This window comes from Trichechus manatus, unplaced genomic scaffold (genome assembly GCF_000243295.1).
Source record: "Trichechus manatus latirostris isolate Lorelei unplaced genomic scaffold, TriManLat1.0 scaffold00244, whole genome shotgun sequence".
Lineage (NCBI taxonomy): Eukaryota > Metazoa > Chordata > Mammalia > Sirenia > Trichechidae > Trichechus > Trichechus manatus.
Window position 1 is genome coordinate 2,571,155 of NW_004444180.1, and position 18,119 is coordinate 2,589,273.

General features: G+C 60.3%; 1 protein-coding gene across 1 annotated transcript in view; it reads left to right on the forward strand.

Moving 5' to 3' along the window:
* Positions 1-18,119, forward strand: part of KCNQ1 (potassium voltage-gated channel subfamily Q member 1) — a 379,201-nt gene that overhangs the window by 120,979 nt on the left and 240,103 nt on the right. The window contains exons 17-24 of the mRNA XM_004389436.2: positions 4,856-4,982; positions 5,426-5,504; positions 6,300-6,396; positions 7,094-7,234; positions 13,518-13,628; positions 15,977-16,072; positions 16,645-16,767; positions 17,309-17,453. Coding sequence (XP_004389493.1) covers positions 4,856-4,982; positions 5,426-5,504; positions 6,300-6,396; positions 7,094-7,234; positions 13,518-13,628; positions 15,977-16,072; positions 16,645-16,767; positions 17,309-17,453 — 919 coding nt within the window. The remainder of the gene's footprint in view (positions 1-4,855; positions 4,983-5,425; positions 5,505-6,299; positions 6,397-7,093; positions 7,235-13,517; positions 13,629-15,976; positions 16,073-16,644; positions 16,768-17,308; positions 17,454-18,119) is intronic.

Genomic DNA, 18,119 nt, shown 5'->3' on the forward strand with positions numbered 1-18,119 from the left:
ACGCTTTCATCCCCAGTACAGCACAGGCATGGCAAATCCCAGCGGGGTGACCTCCGGCCGCCCGGGCGCTTCTAAATCACGCGGTGCCTGCGGCTTCCGGGGTTCAAAGCACATGGAGCCTTGGGAATCTTCAAAGGATGGAGATTCACTTGTTTATGATAAAAACAAAACGAGATAAAACGGCAGCTCGACCTTCATCCTTCCCGGGCAGTGGTGGGGCCACGGGCAGTTAGGAGCCGATGTCCAGCCTCCCCGGGGTCTCCTTCTTGAAGGAGACTCCAGCTCGTCACCTGGTCTTCTCTGCCTTTATCTCAATGCTTTGGGTTCGGGTGGATCTGCGGTTATACGGCTGTTACCCCAAAACCCCAGTTTGTCCACATGACGGCGTGTCCCCAGGAGAATGGCTGCTCCTTGTTGGTGAGGTTGAGCGTTTCTCTCCCTTCTGCATCACACGCTCCCAGCCTTTGGGGCTTGCAAATGTCTGTCTCTCCAACGACAAGATTTCAGCCTCGGTGGTGAAGTAGTAACTTTCAGAAAGATGCAGCCCAGCTCCACTCAATGCCCGAGTGTGGTCAACAGTGCACCCGTATTTCCACCACCTTAAGGGTGGCACAGATGTTTAAGTGCTCGAGTACTAACCGAAAGGTTGGGGGTTTGAACCCACCTAGAGGCGCCTTGGAAGAAAGGCCTGGCGATCTGCTTCCGAAAGGTCACAGCCATTGAAAACCCTATAGAGCAGCTCTACTCTGATACACGTGGGGTTGCCAGGAGTCAGAATCGACTCAAAGGCACCGGGTTTAGCTTTTTTTTTGAACCCAATCCTTTACACTTTGGGACATTTCCTTTGTCGTCCTCCTGAGAAAATACGGCTCGCGTTTGTGGGGCCGTTTGCAGTTGGCATATTGCTCGTGTTCACATGTTCTCAGCAGTGCTGAACTCACCACAGGCCCTGAGGACTAAGGCCCGAGGCATCAAGGACAGAAGCAAAGTGATTTCCCCTGGGCCCTGGGGCCAGGCCGCAGCTTTCAGTACTTAGGAAACCCATAAAGACCAAAGCTACAGAGGGGCCCTGGGACCTACGGAGCACTTCGGTTTGTTCTTATTGTGGTAAAATACCCATAACAGAATCCATTTCTGAAATCATGGAGGCTGGATGAACCCCTGAAACTTTTGCCCTAAAATAACCTTTAAACCTTAAACCAAAAACATCCCCTGAAGTCTTCTTAAAACCAAACAATAATTGAACTTAGCTAGTAAAGAATGTCAGCCTTGAGCATTGGGCCCTTTTCAGATCCATCTAAATGAGATCCAATTGACAACAGCAACCCAAATGATGAGCTAGGAACCTTCGGGGGCAGTGAGTTTATATTAACGGGGGAAGAACAGTTCGGAAGAGGAGAGTGAGAATAGCTGCCCAACTGGAAGAATGTCATCAATGTCACTGAAAATCGTACCCACAGAAATTGTTGAACTGGCGTATGTCCTGCTGCGTATATTCTCAATAACAACAAAAACTAAAACAAATTATAAAAAAGAGAAAAATTCCCGTCACATAAAATTTACCACTTTATCCATTTGAAAGTGTACAATTCGGTGGCATTTAGGACATTTACAGTGTTCAGCTATCACCTCTGTCTAGTTCCAGATCTTTCTCATCACCCCAAAAGGAAACCCCGTACCCAGGAGCTGTCACCATCCCCCCCCCCGGCCCCAGCCCCTGGCAATCACCAGCCTTCTTTCTGTCTGTGGATTTGCCTGTTCTGGATGTTGTACAGAAACGGAACCACACAGCACGTGGTCTTTCTCTCCCCAGTGCTGCGGGTTGATCCGTGTTGGAACACGTATCAGAGCTTCGTTCCCTTTATGGCTGAATTATATCCCGGTTTCTGGATACACCAGCCTTTCTTTATGCATTCAGCGCTTGACACACAACACCCGGGTAGTTTCCACACGTTGGCTGTTGTGAACCGTGCTGCTGTGGACTTCCGTGTACCAGTTATTGTTCGAACACCTGTTTTCCATTCTTTCGGGTGTGTTAGGGATTGAATTGTGTCCCCCCTCCCCCAAATACGTATTGTAAATCCTAGTGGTTAGAATCCCATTTGGGGAATGGGTTGTCTTTGTCATGTTAATGGTGCAGGATTAGCGTAGGGTGTGTTTTGAGTGAATCTCTTACAAGATATAAAAAGCAGATTAGGACAAGCAAAAAAGCAGAGACGGGGTAAGATGGATAGGATAAATTAGATGTCAAGACACGCGGAGATCTCCATGGAACTAGGAAACGGAAGCTGAAGAGACAAGGACCTTCCCCCAGAGCCGACAGAGAGAGAAAGCCTTCCCCTGGAGCTGGCGCCCTGAATTCAGACTTGTACCCTCCTAAACTGTGAGAGAATACACTTCTGTTTGTTAAAGCCCCCAGCTTGTGGTGTTTCTGTTATAGCAGCGCTAGAGGACTAAGACAGGGTGTGTATCTACGACTGGAATTGTGGTTACAAGCCCAGCTGCTGGCTCGAATCCACCAGCCGCTCCTTGGAAACCCTTTGGGGCAGTTTTTCTCTGCCCTGCAGGGTCGCTAGGAGTCGGAATGGACTCGACGGCAGCGGGTTTGGTTTTTGTTTTTTATGCTAATCCCGTGTTGCATGTTTTGAGGCATCACCGCGCTGTTTTCTGCAGTGACTGCACCACCTTACCTGCCCGCCAGCCATGGGTGAGGGTTCCAGCTTCTCCACATTCTCTCCAACACCTCTTGTTTTCCACTTTCTGATAATGGCCGCCCTCGTGGGTGTGAAGTGATACCCCACCGTGGGTTTGTAGGAGAGGGGGGTATATGGGAATCCTCGGTACTTTCTGGACAATTTTTCTATAAACCTAAAACTGCTCTAAAAACTGAAGTCTGTTTTAAAAAACGGCAATCCCTAGAAGTAACATTTACTCTAAGAGACTCAAGTACCACTTCAGATCTGCTCAGGGCATGGCTGAAGAAGGGATTACGGAATAAGAAGATGGAAATAAGAAAAAAATATATCAGCCCAGTGGTCTAAGGGTCTGCTAGGCGGGCCTCTGGCCACTACCCTGGGGGGGTGGAGCCCCCCCCAGGTGGCACCGTTTTCGTGCCCAACTGTGAATGAAAGGTTCGTGGTTCAAGTCCATCGAGAGGTGCCTTGGAAGAAAGGCCTGGTGATCTGCTTCCGAATAATCAGCCATTGAAAACCCTATGGAGCACAGTTCTGCTCTGACACGCAGGGGGTTGCCATGAATTGGAGTCGACTTGACAGCAACAGTGTTTCTCTTCCTCCCGTTGGGGCCGCCAGCTGGTCGGGGGCCATCCTGTATGAAGACATGTGTGTCCCCCTCTCAGCGTCAGCGGCTGGAGGTCAGTTAGTGGCTGATGGCCCTTGGGGTGTTCGAATGCTCAGACGGGAATCCTGGCACCGCAGCACGGCTTCCTGGGGAGGCTGAGCTCACCGCCCTGCTTCTCCCCACACCCTGCTGAGGGCACAGTGCCTTCACCCCTCCATTTCTGCTCCTCGCATGCGACTGGGAGCCTGCCGAGCCAGATTCTCAGGGGCCCAGATGAGCACACGAGGTCCCTGCTACCCAGAGCTCACAGTCACTCCTGGGTGTCTGTCATTCATTCGTTGGGCCATTCATTCATTCAGCAAGTCCAGATTGAGCGCCAACCAGGGCAGGCCCTGTTCCAGGGGCCAAAGAGAGGGTGGGGGGCCAGGCCGACATGGCCCCTGCCCTGGGGGGCTCAGTCAGCCTCCACCCCAGGACTGGAGGACAGAGGTGGGGTCTGGTCAGCCCCCGGCAAAGTCACTGAGCCTCAGATACAGATGTCCCCTGCTCTCCCTCATGCGCTTAGCCACACATGACCCCCCCCCCCGCAAAGGATCCAACGTTACAAACCAAAAACCTCTTGCAAGAGAAAAGCAGTAAACTTTTCCAAATTTTCTCTCCTTGTCTGTGGCGCTTGCCCCAAACACGAGCTAGATGATGTAAATATTATTTCGTCCTAATTAATAACACTTGGCACCCATTCCTGGTGGATGCCCTGGCCGGGGACGTTGGGGATGGGGCCCGCCAGTGTCACCAGGCAGGAGCAGGAGCCCCCTGCCGCGGCTCAGAGGGGCACGAGGCAGAAGCAGCCTGAGGAACGGGGTGCCTCGAGCTTTGCACTGCTGCCTTCCATGCCTGGGGGAGGGAGGGATGGGTTCCCTGGCTCACCCCGCAGACTTCTGGGTACCTCCTGGTGCCAGGGCTGGGCAGGCGCTGGGCCTGCAGACCAGGTAGACAGTGGCCAAGGCTTTGAGCAGAGCGCTATGCTACATTTCACGCTGAATGCACGTTTTTGCATTAAGCCCTCACCAGAGCCCACGAGGTCGGGATCATTACTCTCCGTATGTGACAGCTGAAGACACTAAGCCCAGGGTCCCACGTCTGTGCCCAGGGGTGGAATCTAGCCCCTTGGAGGGGGACTTCCCCACCATGCTGGGAACCCCAGCTCTACCTTCCCAGCTCTTGGTGGCCCAGAGGAGGTAATGCGGGTGTGACTGGGTCGGGGCTGCCCGCCGGGCCCAGAGCCCCCGTCCCTAACAGACCTGGGCTCGGGCCTGCTGTGCTCAGTGTGAATGGGTTATGGGGCCCCCCAGTCTGAGCGGATTGTAGGATACCCTGGTCTCAGTGGGTCATGGGGTCCACAGGTGTGAGCAGGTCACAGGGCCCCCTGATGTGAGTGGATTACGGGGTCTCCAGTCTGAGGGGATGCAGGGTCCTCCATCTGAGCAAGGTCGTGGGATTCCCCGTCTGAGCAGGTTGGGGTGCCCTGTCTGAGCGGGTTGCCCTGTCCCCACAGGAGATCGTGCTGGTGGTCTTCTTTGGCACGGAGTACGTGGTGCGTCTCTGGTCGGCCGGCTGCCGCAGCAAGTACGTGGGCATCTGGGGGCGTCTGCGCTTTGCCCGGAAGCCCATTTCCATCATCGGTGAGTCGCACCTCTCAGGACTGGGGACTCTGGCCGGGGGGCCACCACAGCACAGCACCATCACCAGGTAGCTCCTGCCTGAGGCCTGAGACCCCAGGCTGCTCCCCTGGGATGGGCAGGCCGCTGGCAGGGGGACCACCCAGGGCGCCCAGCTCTGGGCACATTGGGGCTCTTGTGGCTGTACTTGAGAAGCTGCCTGGGGGCCTGGTCGGGCCCACTCAGCACCCAGGAGCCTCTGATGGCCTGTGTGCCAGGGCCCGTGGTGGGCGCGGTTTCCTCTGTCCCTTCTCAGAGCGGGACCTGATCTGGCTCCCCCTCCACAAGGTGTCTCCATGTCCCCCGGTCCTGGGGCCCTCCTGGGGCAGGGTGGGGCCGTGCTCCCCCAGGCCCCCCACCCCCACTGGCCTGTGGTGCCATGACCATTGTCCCCTCTGTCCCTGCAGACCTCATCGTGGTGGTGGCCTCCCTGGTGGTCCTCTGCGTGGGCTCCAAGGGACAGGTGTTCGCCACCTCAGCCATCAGGTAGGCCTGGGCTGCTGGGAGCACCAGCACCCTGCAGCCCCTTCTCTCGGGCTGGGGTGCTGCTGCCCTGTAGACAGATGGACATGACAGCTCCAGCGGCTGAGCAGACAGCACAGGAATGGGGTGCACCCCGGATGGGGGTGGGCCTGGGTGAACAGGGAGCTGGATCCATGGGGCGACCCCTCCCCTGACCAGTCACTAGCCTGTCCTCCGTGAGCACCATGGTGGCATCAGTTGGCCCCGGCCGTGCATGCCCAGGTATTCAGGCTCCTGGGGCCTGGCCGCGCCAGCCCCGCCCCTCATTTCGGCCATCAGCCACTCCCTCACCCCCAGCTCTGTAAGGTGGGCGGGCCGCTCTGTCTGGCAGGCAGTAGGGGGCTCTGTGAGGCTGGTCTCTGACTCGGGTTCGCCCCCCTCGGAGGCAGCCCCCTTCCCATTCCGCTCCCCGGCTGGAGATCCAGCCCCTAGGTTACTAGCCAAGTCTGGGTGACTCCGTCTTGTCTGCGGACTGGGTGTGATCCCAGAGCCTCCCCAGGGGGCCCTCTGAGGCCTGTGGGAGCGTGGGAAGGTGGGCTTAGTGCAGTGGCTGGACCCTCAGGTCAGGGAGGGGAGGACGCAGCGCGGGTTAGAAGCTTTGAGCAGTTCCCTGGGGCCGGGGGCGGCCCTGGGAGCAGAATTCAGAGGCACCTGAGCAAGGTGCGAGTCCAGGTGGTGGGTGAGGATGGGTACACCCCGCCATCTCCCACCAGCCGTCTCCCACACCTCGCCTCCCCATCCCCCCCGCCCCCTCCGCAGGGGCATCCGCTTCCTGCAGATCCTAAGGATGCTGCATGTGGACCGCCAGGGAGGTACCTGGAGGCTGCTCGGCTCTGTGGTCTTCATCCACCGCCAGGTGGGCGCCCGGGAGATATGACAGAGGGGCAGGGCGAAGGGCGGGGCGGGTCAAAGGGCGGGGTGGGCCCAGGGTGCGAATGGGGGGGCGGGGCGAAGGGCAGGACAAACACAGACCGAGGCTCCCCTTGATCTCTGCCAGGAGCAGTGCAGGGTCTCGGCTTCCTGGACCCCGCCAGGCAACTCAGGTGCAGGAAGCCATCCCAGGGTCTCTGTGCCCAGGCTGTGACGTGCCCACGTCCCTTCATGCCCAAACAAAAAAACATCAGGCAAATAAAATGACAGAAATGCCAGACAGGAAGCAGTCCTCGAGGCTCAGAAATCCCAACCAGACGGACAGACAGTGAGGGTGGGGCACCAGCGGCCTTTCCCGGGCCGCCCTGGAGCCAGCTTGGCTCCGCGGGAGGAGAGGGCCATCCCCTGCTCGCAGAGGGTCCCCGGCCCACTCTCGGGCCCCTCGTGTAGTGAGCGAGTGGGGTACGTGTGGTCCATGAGCACCATGCAGACGAGCCCTGGTTCCCGGGTGCCAGAAGTCTCTTGAAGTCCGATGGCTGCGTGCGTGACACGGTGCGTGATGTGAAACTACGTGGCAGATAATTGGATTTGCTGCAGGGCCATCTCCGCCCGCTCTGAGGTGTCTTGGGAGTGCCACTGGCCTGGTTGGGACACCCGGCTGACCGCTGCCCCCCCCCCCGCAGGAACTGATCACCACCCTGTACATCGGCTTCCTGGGTCTCATCTTCTCCTCCTACTTTGTGTACCTGGCCGAGAAGGACGCCGTGAACGAGTCGGGCCGCGTCGAATTCGGCAGCTATGCGGACGCGCTGTGGTGGGGTGTGGTGAGTGGCGTCCCCAGGCTGGTGGGCCCGGAGCTGGCTCGGTCCACACCCCACAAGGCTCTAGCTTCTCCAGACTTTCTCCCTCACTGGGGGTTCCCACCGGCCGCGGGCTGTGCTCAGAACCCCAAACACTGATTCACACGTGGAGCCATAGACCCCGGGGCCTGGCAGACACATGGCTTGAAGGCCCCCGCTGAGGTTAATGCTCTGTGGGTCTGTCTGGAAGTTCTTAATACTTTTATCTTTGAACTTTAAACAACAACAACAAAATAGTTTAGCTCCACATTTTCCTTCGCCCAGCCCCTGATAACCCCTAATCCTTTCTGTCTCTGTGGGCTTGCCTGTTCTAGATGGTCTGTATCAGCGGGATCATATGCTGTGTGTCCTTTCCCATTTGGCCCATTTCACTCAGCATGGTGTCTTCAACGTTCACCCCTACCCACAGGGGCTGCCCAGGAGGCAGGCCCACAGGGAGAGGGGTAGCTGGCCCTGGGGTCTCCAGCCCATGGTCCCCTGCACGGAACTCCACCCAGAGCCACGTCCTCTGGCAAATGCCCTTCTGCTGAGGCTAGCTGTCCCCGTGCCCAGGCCGGCCCTGCAACCCCCTCTCCGAAAACACACCCCTTCCTGGCCTCCAACCCTTGCTGAGGAAACCACAGTTGGCACACTAGGTGTTAACCTCCAAAATCAAAACCAGTCATGTCGGGGTCCCCCTGGGGACTGCGGGCTGCGGGCTCAGGAAGTCTGCCTTGACATGGTGGGGTTGGGGGCTGGGGTGTCTCAGCTCAGACAGGCAGACCGACAGTGGATGGGGCTGTGGGCAGGCTGCTGAGCTGCTCCGTGCCGCAGTTTCCCTGCCTGTGACTCCCCAAGAGGCCATTGCAGGGTCGTAAACGATGAGTGAACAGTGCGAATCTGGGGTGTCTGAGGGGGTGACTGGGGCCTTGCTCCAGGCCGCGGGCAGTGTCTCTCAGGACTGAGCCGAGGAGCCTGGGTCGAACGGGGGCCATGGGCTGCTCTCTGCACCCCCCTAGCATGCCACTGAGAGCCTCTTTCCCGACCCTTACCCGCTCTGGGGGGGCAGGGCAGGGCAGGACTTGGACGGGTAGGGAGTGGGCTGGTTCTGCTTGTTGGCGGAGATCGCCCTGGACTAGCTGAGCACCCCCACAACCCCACCTGAGTCTCCTGGGAAGGCGGGCCTGGCACTTAACTGCACCGGGGACATTGGCCGGGACTGCACGGGGGCACCCCACAGGGGAACAGTGTCCTTGTGGCCCTGTGGCAGCCTGGTGTGGGCATGCCAGGTGGTCAGAGCAGACTGGCCACGGGAAGGCTTTCAGCCCGGTGGGCGTTGAGGCCCAGGCTGGCTCAGCCGTTGGGAAGGACTGCGGTAATGCAGAGCGGGGCTGGGGCTGGGGAGGAGGCCCTGCGTGGTTGAGGGGGGCCGAGGCCCTGGGGCAGGGTGGGGGCTGAGAGGCATGAGACAGGGTGGGCGGACAGCTGTGGGGGCCACCGCCCTGGTGGGGCCCTGATCCCGCCAAAGGCCCTGTGTGTCTCTCCCTGGAAGCTCCTTCCGGAAAGGAAGGGCCTTCATCTCTCTTGAGTCTCCTCCACCCTTGAGAGGAGGCAGGAGGGGAGGGCTGTTCAGGGGTGTGGGGCAGGGGCTGTCTGAGCGCATGGGGCACAGGGCAGGGGACCGCTCAGGGTGTGAGGTGAGGGCTGTCCAAGCCCACAGGGTGGGGGCAGGGGCCAACCCCCGGCCCCTTGCTCATGCAGGGCCCCAGATGACGGCTGAGTCAGTGAGTTTTCTGGAAGCTTCTAGTGTGCTGGATGGCTTAGGGAAGGCAGGACACACTGACCCCGCCCAGGCCAGAGACACCCCAGTTTCAGCCTCCCCCCACCCATGCTAGCCTGCGCTCGAGGCCCCAGAGCAGCAGCTGGGACGGTCTGGGCGGGAGCTGGCCCGTGGTGGCAGTGGGGACGCGTTCTGGGGACAGGCCTGTGTGGAACAGCCAGCCCAGAGCCAGGAGAGGTCCCGGGGGGCTGTGGCGAGCTTGGCAGCTGCCTGGCCTGCTTTCCCGGCCACAGGGAGCCTCGTGGAGCGGAGGCTGCCCCCTGCCCTCATGGTACCACGCTCCAACCCCCCACACCTGTGCAAACATCCGCCGACAGCCGGGAACACGGCCCCTTTGTGTGGCCTTGGCATCAGGGACTGTGCGCCATCAGCTGCAGCCCGTGCCCGGCCCCAAGCATCCGCCACCATTGTTCGTGCCGAGCCTGCACCCTGGCCGCCCTGCCCACTGCCCTGTCGCCCAGCCCACCTCAGGGCCAGCAGCTCCATTCACAGCCTCAGCCGCCCTGCAGCTGGCCGGGGGAGCGGCCAGGGCTCGAGTTAGGGGATGTGTTCCTGCCGCTTCCAGGACAAATGCAGCTCAAGGAGCACGGACGGGGTGGCTGGGGGCATTTTCAGGCTGACTGGACGATGGGTAACCTCGAGCTAAGCCCCTGGCGCCCAGGTTGGGTGTGGACAGTTTCCTTTGTCCGAATTTGTCCGTGCCACCACAGGTGGGGCCCGATGATCCTGTTGGGGGCAGAGGCGGGTCTGCGTGACCGGCATGGCTGTGAGGGGCACCCAGCAGGAGGGTCACTGTAACCCCTACGTCGGGTGTGCCCCAAGCCTCATTTGGTCTCCAAACCCCGTGGCCCCAGGGCATGGGATGGAGGACGAGCCAGGAGTGGAGCCCTCCCCTCTAAGATGGGTGAGATAAACCCTAAAACGGGGTATTAGGGCTGCAGAGGGCAGGGAGAAGCTGCCCACCACTGTCCCCTGGGAGAACCTTGGTGAGCCCGCACCGGGGCTGTGTGACAACGAGCTTAGTGCCCCCGTAGGGCAGGGGGGCCTCTCAGGCGGCCCGGGTCCTTGCGTTGGTGCCCAGTGGTGTGTGTCCAGCGTTTGCCTGCAGAGTGGTGACTGCCCTGTGGCCCGCCGGCCACATCCCTCATAGGAAAGTCCCTCCCCAGCTAGGGGGTTCCAGCCCCACTCTGCCCCTGACTCGGGGGCTTTGGGCACAGCCCCTCCCCCCAGCCTTGGTTTCCACAGCCGTCAAGGTGCGGCTCCAAAGACTGAGTGTTCCCCCACTAGTTAGCGGCAGCCAGTTGTGGGGCTGACTCGGATGTGAAATCTCGCTGGTCCCCCAGCGTGGCGCCCGGAGCCTGGCCGCCAGGGTGTTTGGGCGGGGGTGGGGTGGGTGTGTGTGTTTCAGACACTTTTCTTGCCCTTGGAACAAAGTGCGCTTGTTTGTGGGAAGGTGTGAGCAGGGAAATGCTGCTCCATACACGGGCTGCTCTGTGTGGGTGTGGGGGTCTGTAAGACGAGGCTCTGGGCTGTGTCCTCACCCCCCACCTAAATGGAGTGTTTGGAGCGGAAAGGCCGGAGCCTGTCCCTCTAATTAAGCCACCATGTGAGACGGAGCAAGTTCTGGTCCACTCCTACCCGAAGGAGGTTCTGGAAGGTTCCAGCCTTCCAGGCTGTACTGCATCCAGACAGGCTGAGGGCCAGGCTTCCCAGACATTCCCACTCAGGCCCCATCAGCCCCGCCTAGTGTGTGGGGCCAGCGTCAGGACCTCACTGAAGCAAGGGAAACCGAGGCCCGTGGGCCAGGACGTAGCAGAACCAGGCCGTACCTCCCCCCACCTTAGTTCAGGGCTTTCCTCTGCTCAAGCTCCCTGCAAAGACCCCAGGCCCCTGCCCACCTGGGCACGGTCCTTCCTCATCTGTGGACCACTGGCTACGGGGATAAGAAATGTGGGCTTGGGGCCCAGCCAGAGCCCCCTGAGGAGGGCATTTAAAGGTGGGTTTTGTAGGATGAGTAGGAGCCCACAAAGCCGGTTCATCTCTCCGTACTTAATGCCCATGGCGAGGCTTGGACCCTGTGATGGGTGCAGCTGCCTCTTAGCCAGTTCCTCTCGGGCCCCTCCCTCTACCCAACTCCCTTTTGCGGAGCTGCCTCTTCCATGCCCCAGCCTGCTCCCCCCTCCACCTGCGTAGATCTTGTCTTCTCTGGGAGGGGACCGATGATGCTGGAGGGGGAGGCCAAGGTGAGCAGAACCGGCCCTGCCCGGGGGGCACTCCTTACATGCAGGGTCGGGGGGCAGAGGGATTAATGCAATCTCAGGGCTCAGCAGAGGAATTTTGAAGGATGGATAGAAGGTTGCCAGTGACCAGCAATGAGGGCATTCGGGGTGGAGGAACAGACTGTTCACGATCAGGGAGGAGTGACCGTCCCTCAGAGGTCACAGCCCTCTGTGGTCAGCTCCCTGCTCCAGCGTCCAGGCTGTGGGGGCTATTGGGAGCTAGGGCTGGGTCCCGGCCCGCTCAGGCTGGCCCGGTGGCATGGACAAATGAACAGTGAGTGAGCCAGCCCTCCAGGGCCGCTGCACTCTGAGCCCCCAGGGCTGTGAGGTCACTGCCTGGGACTTGCTTCCCCTGTGAAGTGGCCCCGTCCTGTGTGCACAGGGCCCCCCAGAGCAGGCAGCTGCGGCCCAGGCCCACAACATGGGGCACAGACCCGGCCAGAGAGGACAGCTGCAGATAAGGGGCGCAGATGCCCCAGACCCCTTACCTGTGGCCCGCTGCGGGGGTCCCGGCATTTGCTCCCCGAGTGTGTGGCCCGCCTTGCATGTGCTGTGCAGGCGAGCATGCCAGTGAGCACTGGGCTGGGACGTGGGCACCGCCGTGCTCCTCGGTGGCCACGTGCCGTGTGTGTGTGCGAGCATGTACACACGTGGTGTGCTCATCTGCGTGAGGTGCGTCTGTGAGCGTGCGCCCACGCACGCACGACTGGGGTGGTCCATTCGCAGGGCCCGGCGCTCACTGGCCTGAGCGTAACTGGGTGGACGTGTGGGCATTTCCAGCGCAGTGAAGCGGCAGGGGCCTGCTCCACACAGGCGGGTGTGGGAGATGGCGTGAGGGGGGCTGTTGTGGGCGGCGTGGGGGCTGGGGCCGTGGCCAGGCCCCAGCAGTGGCCCGTCCTGGAGCATTTTCCCAGCCACAGCAGCTGAAATTAGTGCTTGCACTTCACAGCATACTAAGGTGCTCTGCGGTATAGTTCAGTTCCTGTGACAGGTCCCTGTACTGCCCCACGCTGCACCTCTGCTCCAGGCCTGCCCAGCACCCCCGTGTGCCTGTCTTGTCCATGTGTCCCTCCTTCCTCCCTCCCTCCACCTGGTGGCCAGTGGACAGCAAGGGGCAGCGAGGGTCCAGGGTCTCCTGGGAGGCCCCAGCGGGCCGGGGGTCACCGCTTCCGTTGATCTGTTTGGTGGGCCCCTGCCGTCCCCCATGCTCTTGCTGGCCTCAGCTGGAGTGGAGGCCTCTAAGGGCCAGCCAGCGGCCGATTCCCACTTGGTCCTGATCAGCGGCCCCAGGGAGGCGAAGCCAGGCCTGGCAGAGCGGGTGTCCAGGGGCTGGAAGGGTCGGGGGTGGCTGAGCTCCAGCTGAGACTAACTGTGGCCCATGTGGCAGGCCTCCCTTTTGGGTGACCTGGGCTGAGCTGGCTGTCCGGCGTTCGGGCGGGAGTGAGCAAGGCCCCAGAACAAGACGAGGCTCCACGGACATACAGCAGGCGACCCGCGGGCGGCAGGCTTGGGATGCAGGCAGGGCCTCCGGGCTGCAGCTGGCACAGCCGGGTGGGCTCGACCTCTGCAAAGCGCCACCTGGGACTCTCCTGGGACCCCGGGGAGCAAGCCTCAGATGAGAGTGGGCGGCCCCTCGCTCCATTGTCCCAGCACATGCCCTGGACGGCCAGACGGGCTGACAACTCCCCCACTGAGAAGGAGGGTCGGGCTGCATCTTGTTCTCTGGGGAAAAAGGAAACGAAGCGTCTGGTGCCCTGGGTGGCTTCGGGAAGTGGTGTGTCATCCCGTCCCTGCCTGTGTCGGCGGCCTTGCTGGGAGCTCCAGCCCCCTGGGGTTCATGCGGCGATGCTGGTGGCCCAGGTGCCAGCCCCAGGGGTATGGGCCACCTCGGTGCCAGGCCGGCCCCCTGCGAGGCCGCCCGGAGCCCCCACGCTCCATCAGCGCAGGCTGCTTGTGCCGCGTCCCTGCCTGTGGGCTCGGCGGGCTCCGCACAGAGGAGAGTCGGAGACCCACCGAAGCCCCCTCCTGCCCACAGGCCTCCGCTGAGGGGCGCAGGGGCCGGCCTGGCACACAGACCCAAGCTGGGCCTCCCTGGGTCTCGGGCGGGCTCTCCAGCCTCGGGCAGCTGACTGTGGCCTCTCCCCCCTAGGTCACTGTCACCACCATCGGCTACGGGGACAAGGTGCCCCAGACGTGGGTCGGCAAGACCGTCGCCTCCTGCTTCTCCGTCTTCGCCATCTCCTTCTTCGCGCTCCCCGCGGTAGGTGCGGCCGGGACGTGCGCGCTCCCGGCTCCCCGCCCCGCCTCTCCAGAGCCCCGCCCCGGGGCAGACCGACCTCTGGTAGAATCTGCTCCCCGCTGGGGGCCTTGGGGGCCACCCCTCCTGCCCACCCCTGGGGTCCTTAGCAAGTGGGAGCAGCATCCCGGCCTCTGTCAATATACCGAGGCCCCCCAACCCTTCTCGGCACACAGGAGAGGCAAGGCCCGCGGCCCAGCCCCAGGGCGGCCCCCCGAGGGCATCAGTGTTCCCAGTGCGGGGAGGCCCTGAGAGAGCCAGGGGTCCTGAGGGTGAACCCCTGTACATGGGCCCTTCCAGAAATCACAGCCCAGACGGTCATAATCTTCCGGCTTACTGTGTGTCATCTGTGTACATGCTGCACACGTGTAGCACATGTATGTGTGTTGTGTGTGTGTAACACATGTATGTGTCCTTGTACATCGTGTGCATACATACATGTCACATGCATATAGTGTCTGTGTACAAGGCATCGGTATATGTAGAGTTTGTGTACACACGCTGTGTGTATGTGTGCCCCCACGCCATGTGTACACTTATAACGTGCACGTGTACACGTGTGTCGTTGTTAGGTGCCGTCGAGTCCGTTCTCATAGCGACCCCCTGCACAACAGAACGAAACACTGCCCGTCCTGCGCCATCCTCACAATTGTGCTTGAGCCCATTGTTGCGGCCACTGTGTCAGTCCATCTCCCTGAGGGTCTTCCTCTTTCTCGCTGACCCTCTACTTTACCAAGCATGACGTCCTTCTCCAGGGACTGGTCCCTCCTGATAACATGTCCAAAGTATGTGAGATGAAGTCTGGCCATCCTCACTTCTAATGAGCCTTCTGGCTGTACTTCATCCGAGGCACACTTGTTGGTTCTTCGGGCAGTCCATGGGATATTCAATATTCTTCGCCAACACCACAATTCAAAGGCGTCAATTCTTCTCCAGTCTTCCTTATTATTTGTCCAGCTGTCACATGCATAGGAGGCGACTGAAAACACCATGGCTTGGGTCAGGTGCCCCTTAGTCCTTAAAGTGACATCATGCTTTTTTTTTTTTTTTTTTTAACACTTAAAGAGATCTTTTGCAGCAGATTTGCCAAACGCAATGCATTGATTTCCTGACTGCTGCTTCCAGGGGTGTTGATTGTGGGTCCAGGTAAAACGAAATCCTTGACAACTTCAATCTTTTCTCCATTTATCATGATGTCACTTACTGGTCCAGTTGTGAGGATTTTTGTTTATGTTGAGGTGTAATCTATACTGAAGGCTGTGGTCTTTGAGTCCTCTTCACCTTCAGCAAGCAAGGTTGTGTCATCTGCATAACGCAGGTTGTTACTGAGTCTTCCTCCAATCCTGATGTCCTGTTCTTCATATAGTCCAGCTTCTCGATTATCTGCTCAACATACAGATTAACCAAGTGTGGTGGAAGGATACACCCCTGATGCACACCTTTCCTGACTTTAAACCACACTATATCCCCTTGTTCTGTTCAAACGACTGCCTCGTGGTCTATGCCCAGGTTCCTCATGAGCACAGCTAAGTGTTCTGGAATTCCCGTTCTTCGCAGTGGGGTCCGTAGTTTGTTATGATCCACACAGTCGAATGCCTTTGCAGTCACGTGTCTTATACGTATGAATATAGCACGTGTATGCGTGTCACAGGTATACATATAGCATGTGTCTGTATACGTGTGTTGTGTGTATATGTATAACACGTCTGTGTATACATGTGCGTACACATATAGCTTGTGTCTTGTACGTGTCATGTATATACATGTGTCTGTACACGCGTTATGTGTACACACAGCACGGACCTGCGTACACGTGTGTTGGCGTATGTATGGCATACTGTGTACGTGTGCTGTGTATACGTATAACATGTCTGTACGTGTGTCATCAGTGTATGCATAGCACGTGTATGTGCGTGCACGTGTGTGTGGTACACGCAGAGCATGTCATATGTGTATGTACAGCTTGATTCCCTCTGTGGATGGGAGCCCCCTATCTGCTGAGCCAGCCCTTCCTGTCCCGTCCACCATCCTTGGATGAGGACCATCTCCTGACCCCAGCCACCACCCAGTGGTGTGGTTCCTGTCTGGACACCTGCGGATGGGCTGACCCACCTGGCTGTCCTCAAATAGTCCCTGGGAGTGGGTCAGAGAGGCCTGGGTCCCTCCTGGGAGCAGGCCCCTCACTGGGCACATCCTCAGGGAGCAGATTGTGCCCTGTGCTGGCCTAGGCAAGCTGGGGACCACCTCGTCTCCCAGCCCCCATGTCCTGTGGGTGGGTGGCCTGAGTGGACCGAACCTCGTCTGTCCCCCAGGGCATCCTCGGCTCCGGGTTCGCCCTGAAGGTCCAGCAGAAGCAGCGGCAGAAACACTTCAACCGGCAGATCCCGGCGGCCGCCTCACTCATCCAGGTGCAACCGCCCCGCAGGCTGTCCTCCCGTTGTGAAGGGATCTCTGCCCATTGGGGTGGAAGCAAGCTAGTGCCGGCTCCGGGATCCCGAACCACTCCCAGCAGGAGGGTGGGCAGCTCAGCTCTGGGCCCCCGGACTCTGGGATGTGGAAGAGCAGACGCCCCGGCTGGTCTGCATCTCTGCTTGTGGGAGGTGGGCGCAGCAGTGAGCGGGGATGCCCTGCACCCCAGAAGACCCCCCTGAGGGTCATGACCAGTGGTGAGGTGGGAACCCTGTGACTTCAGTGGGCCCTTGCCCCCCTTGCTTCAGCAGCTGCAGCTCTGCGCAGGGGGTGAGTGTGGGAGGGAAGAGGTGAGGGGCCCGGAGCCGTGGGCAGCAAGGCCAGCTAGTGAGCGGGAAGAGGCCGCGGATGGCCGAAGTGGGGTGCAGACACCCCACCACTCGGGGGGGAGGGCTGGCACGCGGTGCCCGCTGTCCTGCCAGGAGGGGCACTGACCAGGGCCGCAGCCCCCCGCCGGCTCCCTCGCCTCCTGGAACGCTGTACTGACGCGGCCACCTTTGCCCGACCCCAGACCGCGTGGAGGTGCTACGCGGCTGAGAACCCCGGGTCCTCCACCTGGAAGATCTACGTGCGCAAGCCCGCCCGCAGCCATGCCCTGGTCTCCCCCAGCCCCAAGCCCAAGAAGTCCGTCATGGTAACTGCCTGCCCAGGACGGGGGCGGGGCAGAGAAGGTGCCTGGGGCCAGCAGGGTGGGGCTGGACTCTGGCCACGTGTCTGGAGCAGCCTGGGTGGTAGCTTCCCACATGGGCATGGAGGTGGGGATAGCGGGGGAGCTGGCTCACGGAGGGCTCTGAAGTCACAGAGCTGGGGTGCCAGGTGACCGCCAGGGTGGGCAGTCAAACGGTTTGGCTGGAGGGTGAATGAAGCGTGGGGACTCTGGGAGGGCTCCTCTTCCTGCCCACACCCATGTTGGAGGGACCCGGGTCTCCTGGTGTCCAGCTGCCTCCAGGGCCTCTGCTGGAACATCCTCCCAGATGCCCGCAGGGCCTGCATCCACTCCCCCTCCCATGCTCTGGTCCCCACCTGCCCTGTTTGTCCTTGGGCTTTCTGCCTCCCCCTGCGGGGCCGGGACCCTCGGGACCCCACACAATGCCTGGATGCACACTTCACCAGGGGCAGGGAGGGCGGAGAGCCTGGCCAGAATGCCTAGGGGCCCGTCTGCCATGTGGTTTCAGGTCAAGAAAAAGAAATTCAAGCTGGACCGGGACAGTGGGGTGGGCCCTGGGGAGAAGATGCTCACGGTCCCGCACATCACCTGCGACCCAGCCGGGGAGGATCGCAGGGCTGACGGCCTGTCCCTCGATGGCTTCGACAGCACTGGTGAGCCGCCCAGCCGCACAGGCGCGTGCTTTGCCGGGTGGAGGGGGCCCGGGGCTGGGGCCTAAGCCCCAAGAGCATGAAGGGACCCCACTTCTCCTTGGGGTTGGGGGACAATGATCTCAGGTGACAGAGATCGGTAGTTGTCTGGAATTCAGCTCTGTGAGGTCTAGACTTCCTCTTCCCTCGGCTGGATGTGCCGGCTGAAATCCCTGCACTGCTGCCAGGTCTGAGGTAGCCCTCATCTTCCTGGGAGAAAACACAGCAAACTGTCTGTCCACTGTGTCTTGGGCGCAGGTGGACCACGGCTCGGCTCCTGGCTCCATCCGCAGCCCCGCCTGCTGGGCCTGCCTCCTCCGAGGGGCAAAGACGGGGTGGGGGGGTGTTCTGTGTTTTGATGCAAAGACCAGTTGCCAGAGTCCACTCTGAATCCTGGTGACCTCGTGTGCGTCAGAGGAGAACCGAGCTCCATGGGGTTTTCAGTGGTTGGTGTTTCAGAGGCAGATGGCTAGGCCTTTCTGCTGAGCCACCTCCGGGTGGACTTGAACCGCCAGCCTCCCAGTGAGCAGCAGCGCATGTTCACTGTTTGGGTTGCTGGGGGCTCACAGCAAAGACACTGCGGGAGCCACCCTAGTGGCGGGGAGGCTCTGTCGCCGTGTGCAGGACCCT